The sequence below is a fragment of the Halichoeres trimaculatus genome, unplaced genomic scaffold, assembly GCF_033239565.1.
Source record: "Halichoeres trimaculatus isolate MK-OKI-2021-1 unplaced genomic scaffold, fHalTri1.1 fHalTri1_scaffold_17, whole genome shotgun sequence".
Classification (NCBI taxonomy): domain Eukaryota; kingdom Metazoa; phylum Chordata; class Actinopteri; order Labriformes; family Labridae; genus Halichoeres; species Halichoeres trimaculatus.
In genome coordinates, this window is record NW_027437195.1 from 22,085,272 (window position 1) to 22,105,625 (window position 20,354).

Genomic DNA, 20,354 nt, shown 5'->3' on the forward strand with positions numbered 1-20,354 from the left:
TTTAGACTGTATCACTCGGAATCCGGTCTGTGAATTAATCTAATCTCAGAAGAACTTGTATCTGCGAACTTATCTCCCATGAAATAATCAACTCATGTATCAAACTGTCAGCCCCTGCCATGCACTGCTTCCATTTTTCCAAACACTGCTTGCCAGTGCAGGGCCCTGAGTTGCCTACTCATGAATTTCTGCAGTTACTTCATAGGCTGAATATTTACAATGAACCATTGTGGTATTTTGCTGACATGAGTGTGTTGGGACTCCCACTGAAAATGTTCCTCTCACTCAAAAACAGCAGAGCTCCTCCGGTACATCAACACTTAATCTTTGCATACATAAAGTGCGTGTTGCTCCATTTAGGGGCAAATGCAATATGTAATGGGTCTGGTCCAGTGTCCCAACTGAGTCTCTGCTGTAATTTGTTGTTTCAGAGATTTAAAATCAGTTTCCGTCTGAAAATCCAGGTTGATGGTTGTAATGTCAGGTGAAACAGCTGATCAATTAACTGACTCAATCTGCTATGGCACCTACTAAAATAATATGTTTTAACTGCTCATTTCTTTAAAGCCCTTGCTTATCTATCAATCAATATCAGAAACACAGGAAATGAGTGCATTTACGTCTGGGTGTCATCTGCATAAAAAGAAATGCTATAATAAAGAGGAAGTGTGTACATAAAAAATAAGGCCCAAGAATGCTTCCTTGGGGAACACCATAGTTAATCAGTAACAATACACAAAACACAAGGCAACTGCTTTAAGGACCAATGAATAGCTTCTTAAATATCGGCATGTGTCTGCCTCTTCAATCAGAACAAATCAAAATTTTTCGTCTTTGGTTCATTCTCACATTGCTTTGTTGATTGTTCCACTGCACACTGTTGTGTAAAAAAAAAGCCAGAGTACACTGAAAATACCTTGTCCAATTTCTCATGACCAAAATTAATGTACTCAGCCGTCTTGTTAAATCAAAACAGCCAAAACCAAAATAAAAATTCACTTTCATTTCATCTACCTATTCAATTTTCACATTGGTAGTTGTGGGCGTGGAATGAAACAAGCACCAATGGAGTTATGTTTACAGGCAGCTTCACATTTCGAGAAATTTGGAGCCAAAATTGTTTGTTTGTTATTTTAAAGCTCCTGTAAGGTTTTGTTTCTTTGTTTCTTTGTTTTGCTGATTTGGAAACAGACCGAAGTAAACAACGATATGAAAGCAAAAGTAGACTGAGATGAAAAAGATATATTACTTCAATATGTTATTTTTGTACATATTCATTTTGCACAGAAAAAAATAATCAATAAATAATAGTGTAAGAATATTTTTTGTAAATAAAAAAAACGTATTCATTTACAAGACTAAAGGAACTAGATGTCCTGCTTTTTCCAAGGGGGCACAGAATTCAACTTGAACCAAAAGTTTCTCACTGGAGCTTTAGTAGATTTACAAATAAAGAATAGCCAAAGATTTATTCTTCAGTCCAAAAGGGTTTATATGCTACATAAACTACATAAAGATTTTTTGAGTGGCAAAGGAAAAATAATCTATGTGGCCTTGGAGCTGAACTTAAGGCTTGTTTTTTCTAAATCAGAGATGAAATGATTGATTGAAAACTACTTCATTTTAGCAGATTGAATCATACAGATGCCTCTTACCAGCAGTAAAAGCAGTCAGGGCAAAGCACAGAAATCAGATAGTCATCAGAAAGAACTGACCCGACAGCTGTGAGAACTCAAAGAAGATTTGCAGAAAACAGAACAAGAAATAGAAAAATCCTCCCCGCAGTGACTCCCTGAAGGTTACAAGACCTTTGCTTTTTTGCTCACGCTCTGCTGGTCAGCTGATCCCTCAACCCACGCACCGTCAGTGAACACACCTTGAACATACATGCATCCTGTCCTGTTTTGGGTCTCTCTGTCTGATGCCATTCTGCGCACCCAGAGCTTCTCCCTCAGTGGCCAGCTGTACCACGCTCCATGTCCGTCGACAGTAAGTGGTTCCTCTGCAGCTCAGTCGGTGTCATTAGCCCACAGGATGCAGTCACTGCTGAGCACGATGTCATGGAGAATTATCATTTGCACAGACCACGGGCACTGGAGTGTTTTCTCTGGACAGCTCACCGATATCTCTACAGGAAGAGAGGGAGGGGAAACAAAAGCACAAATTGAGAGTTAATGAAGTCCTTGAAGGAAAGAGAAGGGGGAGGGGGTGTTAATTACTTATTTAAAAGTCTACTACGTTTTGTCAGCGAGGAAAAGCTTATCTGTCTGAAGAAGAAAGGCATCCTCACCAACTCTCTTGATGTGTTCTTTTCAGGGTCGACGTTTGAGGCTCCACGTTGTTTGACACTCAGCCTGGGACAGGTAAATACTTTCAATTTATAATTATACTACACTTGGTAGAATCACAGGTTAATGGTATCTCAGAGTCGTTAAGTATTTGAAGATAGATTGCTAATTAAAATGAGAACTTCTCTGAAAAAAACATTTAAACACACAAAGAAGCATGACAACACTTGTAGTAGAATGAAGAAATGAAGCAATAAGGCAATCCGTGCTGCTTCAAAGGGACTGTCAAGCATTTATGAAGAAACAGACAGATAAGAGCAATCAGTCCTTTTTGAAAACCCGCAACAGAGCAAACACTGAAGTTGAATCAGGTGTCAGCATAAAAGCTAAACTTCCAATTGTTCAGCAGATTCTTTGGTGTCAGGAGATGATTCTGTTGTATTTGTGCCCGCTAACAGGAGCAGCTACCTGCATACTTCAGGATACTTAAGTCTTTGTGAAGACGTTTTAACGCTACAGGGGTCTCCCAACCAAAGACAGAGTTTGATATTTTCAGAAAGGCTCTTTTTGTGTCTCTTATCAGTTAGCCTAGTTTGGAGCTTTAGCGCTGACACTTTGTAAATCTCAAATGTACTGTTTTACAGTTCTGTTTTTTGGAAAGTTAAAGCCAATAAAATGATCATTAGTTAGCTTTAATGTTACTGATATTAAGATTTTGTTACCCCAAGAGCCAGGCTAGCTAAGTCCCCTTGTACTAATTATTCAGTAGTTAAGCTAGCTCACATAATAGTATGTCTCTCTCTAGTTAGCTAAATCTTTCACAAAATTAGCCTGGATTAAATCCAGCTTTTGGTTAGCTTCAGTGGTGCTAACAAACTGATTTGTTACTGCTGAACCTTTCTAGGCTAGCTGTTAGCTAGTTTCCATTACTCACATGACGTTATGCTAACCCCGCTTTTTTCCTCAGCCAACTTAGCTTTGCACGACTATATTATTATAAGTTATCTCACATTTTGTTAGTTTTAGTGATACTGGTGGGCAGATTTTGCTGCAGTTGAACAGAGTTAGCTAGCTGTGTTCACCGGCTAAGTAAGGCTTACAAGCTGCAGGTTAAGATTTAGTGTACAGACCTAAAAGTTTTGGCTAATTCTTTAGAAGAAAAGAATATTCCCATTAGACCTTGCTAAAGGTTAAAACTGAGCAAAGGTGAAGCTAGTCAAGATAATTTACTTTTCTATCTTTACAGTATCCTTAACTGAATCCCATAATTTTTGAAGTTATAGTGTTTGAACAACTGAAGTAAGTGCAACAAAGGGGGGTTTTGAGCTAACTTTATCAAGTTGTAGTAATGTTCTAAGGTACGACAGAAAATGCTAGTTTCATTCTCCAAATACACGTTATCTGTATATTATACAATGAAGTCATTCACTGGTGTTATGACTAATCCCTTTATGTGCTGTGAAAATAATGTTGGGGAAACAAACTGTTCCCTTTTAGTAAAACATGGTGCAGTAGTTCACATAAGCTGACCACATGACACATGAACGATGGGTGATGAACGCAGATCATCCATAGCTTTGAGATAATAATTTATGAGATTTATGATTAACTATAAAACACAGTAAATGTCTTGGATATTATTTTTAATTTCACTGAAGATAAAATCATCAACATTGGAGAGCTCATGCCTTTTGACAATGAAAAATGCTGTTTCATTTATCACCATGCCTCTGTCTGAACAGTAAGCACTGCATGCTCTGCTGTCTGATGTGCCGCAGGATGATCGAGGAAGGCAGTAAACGAGGCAAGGCCATGGTGGAGAAGAGACAGCTCTTCATGGAAATGAGTGAGTGGAGCGACTGAGAGAAATACCTCCTCGCTATTCATAGTCAGCAGCGGCTCGTGTTGTTCTCTGACTGTATCCAAGTTGCGCAGGAGATACGAGGACCTTCACACATACAGTATAATACCTCCCACACAAAGAGGCAGAAATAGTGTAAAATTATTACTAAAATGAGCCTGATTGTGTTTGGAATAAGATATTTTATGAATAGCTCAGTTAGAAGTGTGAATTGTGTGGTGCTTTCATTTTTGCAGGAGCTCAAAACTTTGATGTAATCAGACTGTCGACCTACAGAACTGCCTGCAAACTACGGTTTGTGCAAAAGAGATGCAACCGTAAGTCTCTTTCTAACTGCTACAGTGATGAGTTATACGAGGAATTTGAATACGAACTTCATTAATGACTTCCTGTCTGTTTGCCCCACCTCTCACAGTTCATCTGGTTGACGTCTGGAACATGATCGAAGCGTTTCGTGACAATGGGCTCAACACTCTGGATCACAATGCAGAGATCAATGTGTCGCGGCTGGAGACAATCCTGTCTTCCATCTACTACCAGCTCAACAAGCGGCTGCCGACCACACACCAGATCAATGTGGACCAGTCCATAGGGCTGCTGCTCAACTTCATGGTGGCCACCTATGACAGGTAACGGTCAGGGGGTAAATGTAGACCAAAAAACTCTCTAGGTGGAAAAAGACAGAAAGGGGATAAAAAAAATCTATGTTCACATTAACAGGATAAATGAGGGGGAAGGGTTAAATTTAAATAAGTTTCAAACACTAGATTGGGCTGAAGCAATTGTGTAAATGTGTCCCTGGATTCCAAAAAAACTTACCCAACACCTCACAAAAGTTATCCCAAGCTACTTTACAAAAATCATTTCATCTAGCATTTAAGGTCCAAATATCTTGGTTATAACCTGCCAGATGTTAGAAAAACTCAAATGTTCTTCTCTCTAAATCACACAGCAGAAAAAGTGTCTCTGTTGGTAATTCTCTGTACATCCCTCCTCTTAATGTCTGCTCTGTGCTCACAGCCTCTCACACTGAGCTTCCTGGAGTACAGAGGTTTATTATTGACCGTGAAGCTCTCTCTCATTATTGTACCTTGTGTGCTCCCATTGATTGGCTGCTTGCCCTGCCCATTCATTGACCCATTCAATTGGTTTACTTTTATCTGTAAGGCCACTCCGGTCAGGCTGTGTTATTACTCCTGCTGCTGTATCTGTGGGAAACTTTGTGGAAATGACCGCCTGCGATCACAGGAAGCAGTTTGCTATCTGTCCCCAAGGTCCAAAGTGAATTACAGGCAGAGAGAGCTTTCATGTACCGTTACCTCAGCTCAGGAGCAGGATCTAAATGAATGTGAAACCAAAGAGCTGCTCTCTGATGGCAGTTAGTGAGATTTAAGGAGTCTTGAGTCAGCTTTAGTATGACCTGGAAACACCAAGTTAATCTAAGATTTAAGGATTAGTCCATGATTTTTAACATTTCATGTACTGAATCCAACATGACAAATGCACTGTGATGTTTCATATATTGCTCTTCAAATGTTGATATTAATCATGGTGTCATGTTTTGTTACCTTAAATTAATAACTCCAGATCCAGCTATCTGTGATAAGCAAACCTGCAACCACATCAGGAAATATAAGGCTTTCAAAACATGGTCCTTCCTGCATCATCATCTAAGCTAAGAAACTCTTTAACCTGGAAACATTTGAAGAGAAGATTGTTAAATTTAAGACCAGACTGAGATTACATTATGAACGTGAAAGCTTGTTATTTAAAAACTTAAGGTCATAAGACCGATTGCACGGACACAAGGGATGAAATTTTGTCTGGTTCGTTTAATGTCTGCCAACACCAAAATGCAAAAACCTACAGTTCACTTGAGGCTGACTACAAAAGCCAAGGAAACACCATTAATGGCTATGTTAAAGAGTGGGTGTTAGGCTTTTTTTTTTTAGGTCTTATACTGGTCCTCTGGTAACCCACTAGTAGCTTCAGATGATTTACAGCCAGAAGAAATCCCTATTTTTCTCACACTGATGTTTTAGAAAACCCTTAATTCAGCTTCTGTCTGAAATGCTTTGTTAAAGTTCCTATCTCTTTAAGTCCCCCATTCTTTAAACCCCCTTCCTCTGATTGGCCAGCCCTTCCAGGTTTCCTCCAACTTTCATTAACCAGCTGAACGATCAAGTGATGTCTTGTGAACATTTTGTGGAGATCTCACGCTACTACATTTGTTTGCAGATTGATTCATGTTTTATACATACTGCGATATGTGCAACTGCCACTGACATTAGACATTAGCAACCAGAAGCTAATGCTCTTTCAATTTGTTTGCATCTGCAGTGAGAGCCATGGGAAAATGACAGTTTTCTCAATGAAGGCCATGCTGGCAACAATGTGTGGAGGGAAAATAGTGGACAAATTACGCTGTAAGTATATTCAGAACACCTTGTGGTCGTATATTTATGAACTGCTTCATTTTAAAATTGGCTTTAGCCACTTTTTCAGATTTGATGTAGTATGATGTAATTGCCAATTGCAGTTTCAGGGTATTCTGGGACAGGGTCTTTCTTCTTGTAGTTGCTCAAGTGGGACACACAGGGGTGCTGTTGGAGCATGACAGCTGAATTAATTTTAGTCCAACTGCATATTTTACCTTTCTGCTGAGTGCACAGACTGTCTGGGGATCAATAATATGCAGTCACAGAAATGTCAAAAGCCCACTTTGCACTCTGTTTCCGCTAAGAATATTAAGTCTGACATTTGCTGTCTCAGATATTTTCTCACAGATCTCGGACTCGAGTGGAGTCATGATGTTTGCAAAGTTTGATCAGTTTCTGCGGGAGGTGCTGAAGCTCCCCACCGCCGTGTTCGAGGGCCCTTCTTTTGGTTACACAGAGCATTCGGTGCGGACATGCTTCCCACAGCAGGTATGACAAGAATACTGAACACCCCACCCTGCCTTTCTTCTTCTATATTTTCTTATAGATCTCTAACATGTATGTCCTGATTGTCTTTATGTGTTTGTATCTAGAAGAAGATAATGCTGAACACATTTTTGGATGTGTTGATGGCAGATCCTCCCCCTCAATGTCTTGTATGGTTGCCGCTCATGCACCGACTTGCTAATGTTGAAAATGGTAAGATCAGGATTTATTGTTCTCCCACATTAAAGTTACCCATTGCATTTTTCTAATTGTACTCCGGAAATATGGGTTTTCAAACTTAAGCCTTTGGCCAAAACATTTCCCAAATATTGGCACAGAAAAAAGTCTGAGTTTGGTGTTTAAAAAATATTAATGCTAGATGGACCTAACTAATAAGGTGAATGAGGAGAAAAAGCAAACATTCACTCACTTATTGTCTCATCAGCAAAAACCATTGTCATTATACATCTTTACAAATGGTTTTGATTACAGAAAGTGAAATACTTGCTAAAAAACTAATTTAGAGTCAAGAAAGGTTTTAAAACACAGTCAAAACTGAGAACATCGCTTAACACTGGGTCACTGAGTCTGCTGGTAAACAATGACATAACACTGGCTAACACTAGGAGAGCAAACACCTCTGGTATTTAGTCTTTTTTTCAAGTTATAATCCAAGTGCCAAGTGGTGGAGCTGCTTTATTTAATACATACAACTTAATCTACATCACCTGTGCTTGTTTATGTATGACTGTTCAGCGTCAAAGCCTTAGAAGCTGTGGTTAACCACAGCTACTGCCCCAACAAGTGGTGCATGGCTGCTTTGCAGTTTAGACATTGCGCTTGGCTTAGATTTTATGGCTACAATAGTTTAAGTATCAGTAATTCATTTGAATAACTTTGATGCTGACTAGTGAGAGCATTTTTTGGTTGACTAAACATCGCTATGTCTTCTTTAATGTTAAGTATTTAATAATAACGGGACAAGACACAAATAGATACTGTTTTTCTGTGATATTCATCATGGCTATGTAATCTAATTGTGTCGCATTGCTGACACTACATCAGCAGTTTGTTGAATACACTTATATTTTCTTCAGCTTGTTGCATCTAACTGAATAAACTCAGTCTAAATAAAAGTCATGAAACATCAGAACAGGTTACAAATGTGAAAATATGGACTTGTACTATCATCAATGCCATAGATTTTAAACTTGTTAAAATGTCAACGTTCTGATTTGTCTGTTTTTTATTTCCTACCACTGCTCAGTCTTCCATCCGGTGGAATGTTCATATTGCCGGAGCGAGAGCATGATGGGCTTTAGGTACCGCTGCCAGCAGTGTCATGGCTACCAGCTCTGCCAGAGCTGCTTCTGGCGTGGCCATGCCAATGGTCCCCATAGCAACCAGCACCAGATGAAGGAGCACTCATCATGGGTAAGACAAAGCTCTGATAACTCTTGATTTTACACTGTGCTGTTCCCTTTTTTTTTTAAAGATAATCAAAAAGTCTTTACCTCACTGAGAGTGGGGATTGATTTTACATTTTGCTGAGTGTTAAGACATGCTCTGTATTTCCTGTCCTCTCAAAGGAACACTAGAGGGAGTTAATGAAGTTTTGTAAATTATAATGAAGTCATTGAGTTTGCTGTGTTGCCTGATCATTGTGTTATAAACGAAAACAATGGCCATTCAAAGACAGTGGCTCCCAAATCTAAATCTAACGAGCATGGCTCAGAAAAGAAAAATGTTCCCGCTTCAATAGCAGAACATATGAAGCACTAAACACGGTCTGTGATATAAAAATCACATTTATGACATTTATCATGAAGGTTATCTCACTGTTGGTGATATGACCCACTGGAGGGCCAGCCTCATTGGCCTGCAAATGAAATCACGAGGCTCTTTCTGCCGCTTTGTTGCCAAGTACTTAAACTCTATGAAGCCCAGCGTAGCACCAGTGCTACAATTTGCATATTAAGTTTTGATTGGCTGTAGATTTGAAACCAAATAAGAAAGATTGATCGTTCACTTGCATTTAAAATCTGGAGAGTTAAACTTTCATGTTGTGTTTCCTTCAACTAATGTGTTTGCAGACATCCAGTATGAAGCTTGGATAACAAAAACATTATGATCTAGACCGTGGTTGTTTACATCTACATTGGATACATGTCATCACATTTTTTACATATACATTTATGATAGGTACAGCCATGACATTTCTGTATTTAGAAAAACAGGTGTCAAAATTTTACATTTTTTTTTCCACTTATCAAAAACTTATTCTAAGCATAAGTCTATACATTTTATTAAAGTTTTGGATATAAGAGTTGTATTGATGTATAGCAAAAGTTTTAGTCAAAAACTGCCACTACAGCATGAAAAAAGTCACCAACACTGCATGTGAAGTCGCAGATTTGAGCACTTCCTGAATCTGCACAAACTCCTGCTGATGCACACGTTAACACTGTAAATAGACTGTTGACCCACTTAAGTATATTACCTCTGAAACCTACTTGCCACTTGCTTTTCCAGTACAATGACAGCACTATAAAGACCAATAAACAAAGAGTTGAGACATTATTTGTTTTCCCCCTCTTCTTCATCACAGAAGTCTCCAGCCAAAAAGCTGAGCCACGCCATCAGTAAATCTCTGGGCTGCGTCCCAATCGGAGAGCCGCCGCATCCTGTGTTCCCTGAGCAGGCGGAGAGGCCACAGGAGCTCACCCACACTGTGTAAGTCCCGCTCGCAAATCATTTATTACCACTTTGTGTGTCACTCATCATGGGGGGAAACCCAACTCACAGCCTGGCGCTGTGTGATCATGATCTACAGTCTGTTCTTGTCATGTTATGGCTGCCATTTTTCCATTTCTGTCGCTACATGACTGATGGAGAGCCATGATGCTCACACGTCAACCCATGATTATCGAGCTTACGTGGAAATGGTGATAAATACTGGGCGGGTTCAGCCGCAGTCGTCCTCATAAGTCTGTTGGCTATGAAACATGGATGACGGTATAAATCTCAAATAGAGGCGTTGGAAGTCATTATAGGAAATGCATTAAATTATACTCGCTGCTGTCGTATACCCTGCACACTCATTTACATTTCAGTTGAAACACTAAGATTTCCAGAATCAATCCCTTCACAGGGATACGTCTTTACGGGCCCATGCTGCTACAGGAAATTCCCTTGGCCTCCAACATGACAAAATCTTGTAATATCCCAGTTTAAAAAAGTGATTAATGATTCCTGCTCCTTCGCAGCCTTAATAGGATCACTGGAAAGCTTTCAACTTTTTCATCCGAGCTGCTGACATTCCTCATGGCACATTTCATAACAAAATCCTGCTTCACATCCCAGTCACGACCATATAGCAAAGCTGTGTGAGTGTGTGTGAGTGTGTGTGTGTGTGTGTGTGTGTGTGTGTGTGTGTGTGTGTGTGTGTGTGTGTGTGTGTGTGTGTGTGTGTGTGTGTGTGTGTGTGTGTGTGTATGCCTTTGCTGCTGGCAAGTGTCACTGAGTAATTGATAGTGGGGGGAGAAAACCAGCTCAGCCAACGCCAAGAAAAATAGACACAGCGTAAATACATCAACATGATTCTGTGTTCTGCTGCATGAAAGCGACCATCATCTCTGAGTCACTTCTCACATCCATCCTCTGCCCGCTGGCCAGAGGCTGTTTTTTTCCCTTTCTCCCTCTGCATTGTGCCCAAACTTATGCATTTAAGATGAAGTTTGATTTGCATAAATTTACAATTCATCTTATCACAGAGAATCAAATATTGACTCTGATGTTTTCTCATCCTGCTGAGAGATGAGGCGATGGGATTAGCTCATGCTGTATAGCCTGTATAGCATGAAATGACATCACCCGAGTAGATTAATATTGATGAAAATAAATTTGGTGACTAAACTGCTTCTGATTTGCACTCTGCTGCACCCACAGCACGCACTAATCTGTGCTGCTTATATTTATGGAGCTATTTTAGACAACAAGGACCTTAAAATCTTTTCTGAGTTTTCTTTTTTTTTTTGTTGCTTTTGGTTGTTGATTAATTTTACAACAAATACAGCTTTTTCTATGTCACACACAATACCAAGCCATGCTTTATTTATGCAGCAAAATTTCTTAAAAATAAAATTTAGAAATTAAATTTCTAAATTTTATTACATTTCTGCTTTTCCATTTTGTTTATATCGTCATCTTCAACTTAAGCTTTTTGTTTTGTGACTTAATCCTTTTAAATTTACAACATTTGCTTCTTTTAAAATCTTTATTCCTGTACATAAGTAAACCTTTCCCTTTAAAAAAAGATATAAATTTGTATGTATATTGTATTTTTACAATCTAATCCCTATGAATTTACTCCCTTTTTTCTGGCGATGCTATTCTGAGAACTTGTCTGTCATGACAATCCTCTAAAACAATATGACTTCAACTTTAAAATTTCAAAACTTTGTTCACAAAACCTTTTTTTTTTCTTTGTCGGGGCCCTAACCCTACAATTCAAAAAATATCCCACAAGGTTTCCATTTTTGATTGTTTCAAATGCTGTTGTACTTTATACGTGAACATTTTAAGACACATTTTTCTGATTGTACTTCAAATCAATAACATTGAAGTAAATTGTTAAACTGTATTATCACATACCTCTGAAGACTTATAGTATCAAAGCATTTAATGACTCAGAATAAGAACAGATTAAAGAAAAGTTGTTGGAGACTTCATATTTATGCAGAAAAAGCTTATTTCTATCCTCTTCTCCCCTCTGAATTATTTCCTGTTTTTGATCATTTCTTATTTATCGTGTGTGTCCAATGAGGCATCCAAACTCTGTGTGAGAGCAATGCTACTAAACTTTCTATAAAGTTTGGATAATTAAAACAAAGTAATTAAAACTCACTGAAACATTAAAATGCTGCTCACAAATTATGTATCAGGGTAAATCATTGAAATGTAAAAAAGCAGATGTTTTTCCTGGCAGAAAGTGCTCTGATAGTTTCGCTGAGAGGGCCTTCATACTTGACTGGAATTTAAAATAGAGACCTTTTGCCAGTAATTGAAGTTCTTTTTTCACATTGCTGAGCTGGGGTTAGAAATCTAAGAAATTCTTTTTGTCTTTAAGTTTTCTTTGAAAATTTTAATGGACAAAGTTTCTTTTCATGCTGTCACAGATGACATTTCAAGGCTGGTGGCACTATTTGTGTGTTCAGTGACTTTTTAGTGCGAGTGTGACCCCTGGGACTTGCCGAAGACTTTTCTGACTCAATTGTTACATCTGAAGCAGGGAGGGAGGATATGAAAAAATGTCTCATTTTGGTTCCAGAGGAAATGTTGTGTATATTTTTGAATAGTGATGAAATGTAGTACGTGGCTGTGAGTATCTCACCCTAAAAAGCTGAGTACAATTTGCGGACACATTAGTGAAACTCAAGATTTTTACTGAATGGAAAATACATCATAAGTCATGAAAACAACATATAAAGTCATAGCTTGAAAATGATTGAGTCATCCTAGCATAAAGACCAGGTAAACAGGGAAAACAGTTAGCACAGCTCAATGCTACTGTTACAGAATTCAGCAACACACCCTCACTCTTTTTTATCTTTTTGTTGCACAAATATGTTAAATCTGTCCACATTCAGGTTTTAATTAGAATTTGACTCCCTGTCAAGCCTGTACCTTCAACTTAAAGCCACCACCACCAAAATCTAAACAGCTAGCTTCAGAGAACTAGAGTTAGCACTAAATAGCTACCCTGTCTCTGCCTTAAGGTTAAGTTGTTGATATTTTACCTTTTTATCTCTTTTGATAAACGTATAAAAAAACATTTAAAAAATGAGTGGCAGCAAGTGGTTTTAAAAGGGAAAAATGCAGTCTAGCGTGAGCCAATGCTCTTCGCCAAGAAACAGCCTAGCTAGCACCTAGCCAATCTGGCTGCTGCTAGCTTACTTACTGTTAGGCAACACAAACACTGACCATAGTCACTTTCTTACCTCTAGAGATGCTTACCTTAGGATGCTTCTACATTACAGTTACTATTGAATGTTTTTAATTACATTCCTGAAATATGGGTCTTCAAATTAAAGTATAAGCCAGCTATTCTGAGTATTGTGTTTCAGTCTTGCTATGCGAGTAACAGTTAAAGTTAAGAAAGGCCCAAAAAACATTCAAAATTGAAAACATCACGACATATATGATCACAGAATCTGCTGGTAACAAGTCAATTTATGAATGAATGGTAGAGCTAACACTAGCAGAGCTAGCACCACTAGCCTTTAGTCCCTGTTTTGCAATTTATCATTCAAGTGCCAATTAGTGGAGTTGCTTTATTGAGTACAATTTAATCCACATCATCTGTGCTTGTTTACATTTAATAGTTAATTTCACTATCTCTGTTTAAAGGTTAAACTTTTGATATTTTACCTTTTTATCTCTTCTGATAAACTTATACCAGTATAGAAAAACATTAGCAGCCTATCTTATCATACCTTATTTATTGCAAGAAACAAAAAGAGCATATAAACCTTTTTTTAAATTCAACATACCAGGTTAAAATTACTTCTTCATTCTCAGTATCCTTAAGCCACGAGGAGGAGCTGGCACTAATAGACTAATTCTCATTTTTAAATGCTCGATTCCAGAGAAATTAAGGGTGTATACAGTAATTTTCTGCCTAGAATTCCCATGCTGATTCCCCTGCTGGCTACAGAAATCTTCTCCAAACTGGATCCCTTGGATAATTAGTCACAGGAACTCTGCCAAGACTTCAACATTATTCGACACTGACTTGATTTTATTGATGATTCATAAGCGAGAGGGAAATGTGCTGTTGGTTTTCTAAAAGTAGTGCAGCTAGGTGCCAGTGCTGATAAATGCTGTCTGTGAGGAGGTGTTGTTTAATGCTGTGAACCAGGAGACATCCATCAACCTTGTCTTTCTCTCTCTTCCTTTCTCTCTTGAGTGTGTATGTGTGTGTTTAAGGCCGGGGAGGTGAGTGAGTAATAATGGCAGAATCAGGGTAGAGCGTCAGGTTTGATCGAAACTCAACAATCGAACAGACAGGAGTCTCCCAGTAGTCCAACTCGCCTCTCTGTGCCCTCAGAGGGAGTGAAACTATTCGGATTCTGTTTTGAAATATTTACCGGCATCTGAAAGCAAAGACTAACACCGAGCTGAGCTGTGAATTTCTCCCTCCACTCAAACTGTCAGCCAGATTCTCGGGGATTTGTGTTTGGGAGAGGAGTTATAGGTTTGGGATGCACCGTCTGTCTCCAGAACTTTAAATCTATGAAAAGTCTGCCTACCTCAGACTTAGCTCTGCCTCTGCCAAAAGACTTTAAGCACCAAATATTTGAAAGGAAGTCTCTGGGATGGGCATCTCACTGCACTTTGCTTTGCATAAAATACATCAAATTCTCAGTGCAAATTTCCAATTCCCTTCCTAAAAAACCCTCTACATTTTCCCTCCATTGTGTCCATCTTTCCTTATTGCCCCACTCAATACAAACTCCATTAAAATCATTAAAATGGAGAGAACAGGCCTGTGATTCACTCCTCTTTGAGCGGGATCCATTGGGTTTTTATGGCCCAAGCACTGACAGCCTCTCAGGGGAAATGGGAGCACCTTTGCCAGCAGCAGGAGAGGACGCTTCATGTTATTATTTTTAGCCGGCTGAGGGCGATTGAAGGCAGCCATGCATCTGTCGTTGTGGGAAAAATAAGGTGAACGTGTGCACGTCTGTGGACTTAATTTCCATCCCCTGTACCCCTGCCAGCTGCCAAGTACAAGTGAAAGGGCGGGACATTGTGATTCGCTGCACGCAGGTAGCACGAGGCTTAGCGCAATGCAGGCTTTGATCTCTTAGTTCTTTAAATGTTGTGTCAGTTCACTCCCGGTTTGACCTCCAGGGCAGTGGCTGAATCGAGAATGATGTGAGTCCTTAATGAACATTTCTCAAGTCAGTGAAGCACAGGGCTGCAGACACGGCTGTGAATGAGTTAGGACATCTGGTGTGAAATACTCATGAGAGGAAGCTTCTTTTTTTATTGTGCCGTACTCTTCTATGAGTTATGTTTACTTGCTCGGAAAGGCTTGGTGATAATTTATAGCTGAGGCGAGCTTTGAATTATGTAAGAGGGTGGATAAAGATATTTAAATGCAATTATAGTATTACGGTATTATAGTACAAGCTGAAAAGGGCCAGTTTGTTACACATTAGTCTCTTAAAGGGATGAGAGTAGCTTATTTTAGATTCATTTAAAAGCAAAAAGGCATTTCCCTGATTTCCAGCTCTCCTCGGAGAGAGAGGTGGGGAGGCGAGTCGGAGCACAGAGCCTCACAGAGGAGAGAGAGGGTGCATGTGTGAGACAGAGAGCAAAATCTACGCCGTCACAAAGTCACGTGCCCACCCGAGTTTCCTTGGAGACAGCAGCAGTGTAGTACATTGAGATGCTTGCCCGCTCAGTTGAGGGCAGATTAGGCATCTGGCAGCAGTAGCAGCAGCAGCAGCAGCAGCAGTTGGATGTATTTTGCCAGCCAGACAGGTGCACGCTCCCCTCACAGAGGTAAGTGTGCTGACTCGTGGTTTTCCGTCATCTGTCTGGCTGCTCACCTTCAGGAGGGATTATTGTGACATGATGAGCGTTAAATGAGAGGTAAACATCTGCGTGTACTGACTGCTTCAGGGAAGCATGTGCAGGTTAGAATAGTGATGGTTGTTTGTCTTTTTTTAGCTTCAGGCTTGAAGAATTATCATAAGCAGAGATTTGTTTGGCTTTGGACGCTGAAAATTAAGACTGATAAATTTCTTGTGGGTTTCTTTGAGCTTGTCCCACGCGAAAATAAAATGCATGAAGTGTTAAAGAAGTGTCTCTAATTGGAACTTAAGCATAGTGAACATGTTATTTGCTTTGTGAACAATTAATTACGCACAATTAGTTATCCAAACATGATGCAGCTGTGTTAACTCTTATTTTTGTTATGTGTTTAGCAGCACAACACACAGAGAAAACTGTTTGTGAGGCACTTTGTAGCAGAAAAAAGGCTGTCAGTGCCTCATGCTGATAACATTATTCTGCACAATGTGGATATAAATAGTGTGATTTTGAGCAAAATTGCTGATTGCACAAGTAAGCATAATAGGACACAATGCTGCTCAGTGTTCTGCCTTTTTATGTGATAATGAGAGCTTTAAATAAAGCAGTCACAGGGCTGATGACTACATGGAGGAGCTACAGTGTTTTTGCACCCAGGCTGAGGAGACGGAGTTCCACAGACGTTGAAATGTTGTTGTGCAGAGTGATATTTTGATCTCTTAATGAGACTCCGGTGGTCCCGGGGTTGTTTGGCCTCACACGGGCTCGTCAGGGCCGCCAGATGGACCCCATCGCTTTGTTTACCCTCGCAAATTGCCTCCCACAATGTCACCTCTCCTGGTTTCTCGCAGACTTCCGCTTTAATTGGGTTTCTCAACTTGCTGTTGTTTTGCTCTTTTCCGTGTTAATTAGGCTCAAAAACATTGAAATCAAAGTTCCAGAGAAAAACAATTACTCCATGATTCAACTCTTACATGTTGTGTGTATTCTGTGCACCACATCCCCCCTACTTGTTTCCCCTCTTATCCTCTTTTTGTACAGTTGGATTAAACTGAAGTGAGGATCGCTGATTCATGATTACTAATAAAATGCAAATGCCCTCTCCTCTATTCCCCCTGGTGACACGCACCACAGGCCTCTGCAGCGTAGCATTAAAGACCTCTAATCTTGTCTTTTAGTCAGCCGAAACCAGCGGCCAACAACATGAACGACACAATGCTCATGTCCTCTGGGGCACCCACTCCCACCAAAAGGTAAGCACCCACCCCTGCAGGTAGATATTCCTCTGATTACTTAGAATTAGCTTCACTTATTCATTATTTCCTCTAATGTCTTCTGCACGGATGATAAAATGTCACTATGAGTTACTCACATGCAAAGTAAGTTATTTTTAATCGCAGAGTTTGGTCTGATCTCGGATTCCTTCTGACAGATTCTCTCTCATCAGCAAATAAAAAAAACAAAAACAAGAATAACGCCACAGATCAGACTACAGATGCTTATTTGTTCTCTCACTCTTGACACATATTTTTTGCATTCGAGCTTCACGCCCCTGTGAGTTTATTTTTAGCGGAAAATTTGCCACGCCATTGTGAAGAATATGCAAGTCCTACTTTAAAAGCTTGATCTGACAAATAGATTATGATAGAATTAGAGCCGTGTCGTGTAAGCAGATAGCAGGCGACGGGTTCTGTGAAAGCAGCCTATCATGTCAGAGAAAGGCCACCTCTGTTGTTATTACTATTTACTCGCAGTGGTAATGATCCATTTGTGGTTATGAATCCAATAATGGACGGCTCTCCGAGGCAGCTGTAATGTCTCTGCACTCCGTCCAGCAAGAGCTTGCTTGGTGAATTTGCCTTTTTGTGTGCGTGTACTGTATCTCTTCATCGCATCTTTCTGGCAATTTGTGTTTGAGAGATGGGGCTGCTCAGGGACTCAGGACTTCAAACAGCACATGAAAGGGATGTGAGGTCACTGTCTGGTGTTCAGAAAGGATAAAGGTTTTCATCCTGAGCCTGTTTTAAGATCAGGTGTGTGACTGAAATCGAGGCTTTGGAGGTGTACTCAGGGAGAGCTTGAATGAAATCCGTGGCTGTTCTGTTTTTTTTTTCTTCGTATGCTCTGAGGCTGGTCATCCAGTACTCCAGCAAGGACCCAGACAGCTGAAGGGCAGCGTGCACACTGCAAAAAATGTCAAGTACAGCAAGCCTGACATCTTAAAAAATCAACTTTAATCATAAAAATCTGCTGATGCTCCACCTCTTTGCTCCATATACAGATTAGTGAGTAAGCATGATGATCTAAATATGGGATTAGATTTCTGTTTGTTTTTACGTGTGTGTCAAAACACAAGCTAGATTAAGTTTTCAAGATGGGTATTTTTACAGTACATCCCTGTCTCAAAGGGCTGACAGCATCAAGATTAAATCCAGCGTGGAGACACCTGACAGCAGAGGGTTGCCCCTGGCGATAAATGATGCCTTGCTTCAGACCCATGGAGGTCAGCATATGACATCATGTGTTGCATTCAAGAGCAAGGCGACACTGTACTCAGGTCTGTTTCTTCCACGGCTGTAACGATGAGGCCTGATAACCTTTGTGTTGACATTTTGCTTTGTGAGTCAGAGCTGCTCTGGGAAGATGTCGCACACGGAAGATGTTGTTGCCTCAGGGGAGCAAAATAGATTTAAAAAAAAAATCACAAAGCTGCAAAATTCAGGGCAGAAGTTGCGTGTGAAGGCACTATGACGCTTTCTAAAACAGGTTGTGTTGAGTGTAAGCATAGACGTGGGTGGATAAGCTGAATGAGGCCTCTCACTGTGTCACATTTGGTCTCTAAATATTAATCTATTGTCCCAAGCAGCCTGCCTGCTTTAACACGAAGGGCCCATGAGTCAAAGATGTCACCGCTGAATAATGCAAAGCTCCCTGTGGCTCAGCTCAACAGCCCAAAACAAAGAAAAAAACACCAGCTCTAGCTGGCATTTTCTTCAGATTCCAATATTTTTCAGAGGTGGAATAAAAACACAAAAATTCCACAATGTTGTGTCAAAGATTGTGCTCTGCTCCCAGCCTCCATCACAGCCTCTGCTCTCTGATAGCGTCTGCTCTGCTGACACGGCACCTGCTCCACTGCACCTCTCTTTCTCGCAGACAATCGCTCACCACAAGCTGCTCCTCCAAGGGCGAGGCACAATTTATTACCTGTTAGTCATGCAGAACCATGGCGGGGGAAGATAAAATTAAAAAAAAACAGAAAAGGAAAATGGTGTCTGAGGGTGATGAGTTTATTCAAAGTAAACATGGAGCAAACAGTGAAGTTATTGTGTCCTATGCAACACGCAGCTTACACTGAAACATTTAACCATAACTTTTTCCTAACTCTTGGTCTTATTTCTTTAATTAAAAATAGATTTGATCATAAAAAGTCCAAGTGGAATAAGTCAGACCAGGTAATGGTTAAATGTTATCGCTTATTGATTTTCATTTTAAGATGATATTTTGTTCCTGCTCTTCAAAATTCTGCAATTGGGATTAATGGCTTTGAATGAAATATAATTAAGAGTTAACCAAGTGAGGTATTAAAGTTTTGGTTCATACTCCAGCTCAAAGCCTTTGAATTAGACAGTGATTAGATACAAAGTTGCAAAAAATCCTCCAGCTATGTGAGATTATTCTTATACTTTAAGTATTGTTGTAAACATATTAGATGTAAACTCAGAGACTGTTACTAATGCCAGGATATCGCTGACAGCCACGCTTTTTCAACCTTGGTCAACACACTTTCTGATGTAATGCTTCAGGCCCAATCAGGATGAAGTTACACTTTTGCTTGCAATGTTGAACTAATGTGAATTTCTGGCTTCCTGAAGTTATTCAAAAAGCATTTACACACACCTCCCTGACTTAATTAGGACCACTCAGGTGTGAGGAAAGTGGCATTTTGGTGCAAAAATATGAATCCTTTGAAATGTGTGGAAAAATCAAACATTCCTGGGAAACATGCCAGTTCAGGAGAGCTTAAAGGCAGCTGAAGCATCTTTGTCCAAAACCTGGCACAGGCGGAGAGGTGGTGCCAGGAAACAACAGGAGAAGCTTTTATAGCAATAGCCTGAAGAAGCCAGAGACGCAGGCTTTGTAGGGTCACAGTGATTCCTCCCTGATAGGCGTCGATGCATCACCTCAGACTCAGTCCACGCTCCAGCCTGAGGACGTGGCAGTTAATTCAAAAATGGCTACCATTTAAGACATTTCTTGACAGTTATGAAGTTTTCCTCAAAACAAGTCCTTTGACATGCTAATGGAGTTTTTTCTGTTGTTTTGTGCACACTAACTTCATGGTTTTTGAGTCCTTTCATGTTATCTTTGAGTCAAATGATTCACTGACTATTTAAAGATTGTGGCCAAGAAACAAAGAAAGAAAAACATGTTGACAAGTGAGGGAGGAGCTCTGAATACCTTTTTTTCCTTTCACTTTAAAAAATATTCTTTTATCTGTTGTACTTTGATGTTTTGCTGGACTTAAACATATAACTTGAAAGTAGGCTATCAATTATGCAGTACAGTAGCCTTGCTAATTAGCTACTAGCTTAGCTAGTTTAGCTAGTTGGGAAAATGTTTAGCGTTCCTTTCTCTTACAAACTTTGGTGGTTGAATCTTAAAGCAATTTTTTTTTGT

General features: G+C 39.8%; 1 protein-coding gene across 5 annotated transcripts in view; it reads left to right on the forward strand.

Annotated features, from left to right (window-relative positions):
* dtnbb (dystrobrevin, beta b) overlaps positions 1–20,354 on the forward strand; it is a 35,795-nt gene that overhangs the window by 860 nt on the left and 14,581 nt on the right. For 3 of the 5 annotated variants that reach the window (XM_074691461.1, XM_074691458.1, XM_074691460.1), the window contains exons 2-11: positions 2,317–2,363; positions 4,067–4,134; positions 4,386–4,466; positions 4,565–4,778; positions 6,490–6,575; positions 6,922–7,076; positions 7,181–7,286; positions 8,341–8,507; positions 9,682–9,806; positions 16,853–16,927. In XM_074691461.1, the coding sequence (XP_074547562.1) occupies positions 4,068–4,134; positions 4,386–4,466; positions 4,565–4,778; positions 6,490–6,575; positions 6,922–7,076; positions 7,181–7,286; positions 8,341–8,507; positions 9,682–9,806; positions 16,853–16,927 (1,076 nt within the window). In that variant the 5' untranslated portion in view covers positions 2,317–2,363; position 4,067. The remainder of the gene's footprint in view (positions 1–2,316; positions 2,364–4,066; positions 4,135–4,385; positions 4,467–4,564; positions 4,779–6,489; positions 6,576–6,921; positions 7,077–7,180; positions 7,287–8,340; positions 8,508–9,681; positions 9,807–16,852; positions 16,928–20,354) is intronic. The other 2 variants (XM_074691459.1, XM_074691462.1) reach the window with 2 other exon arrangements.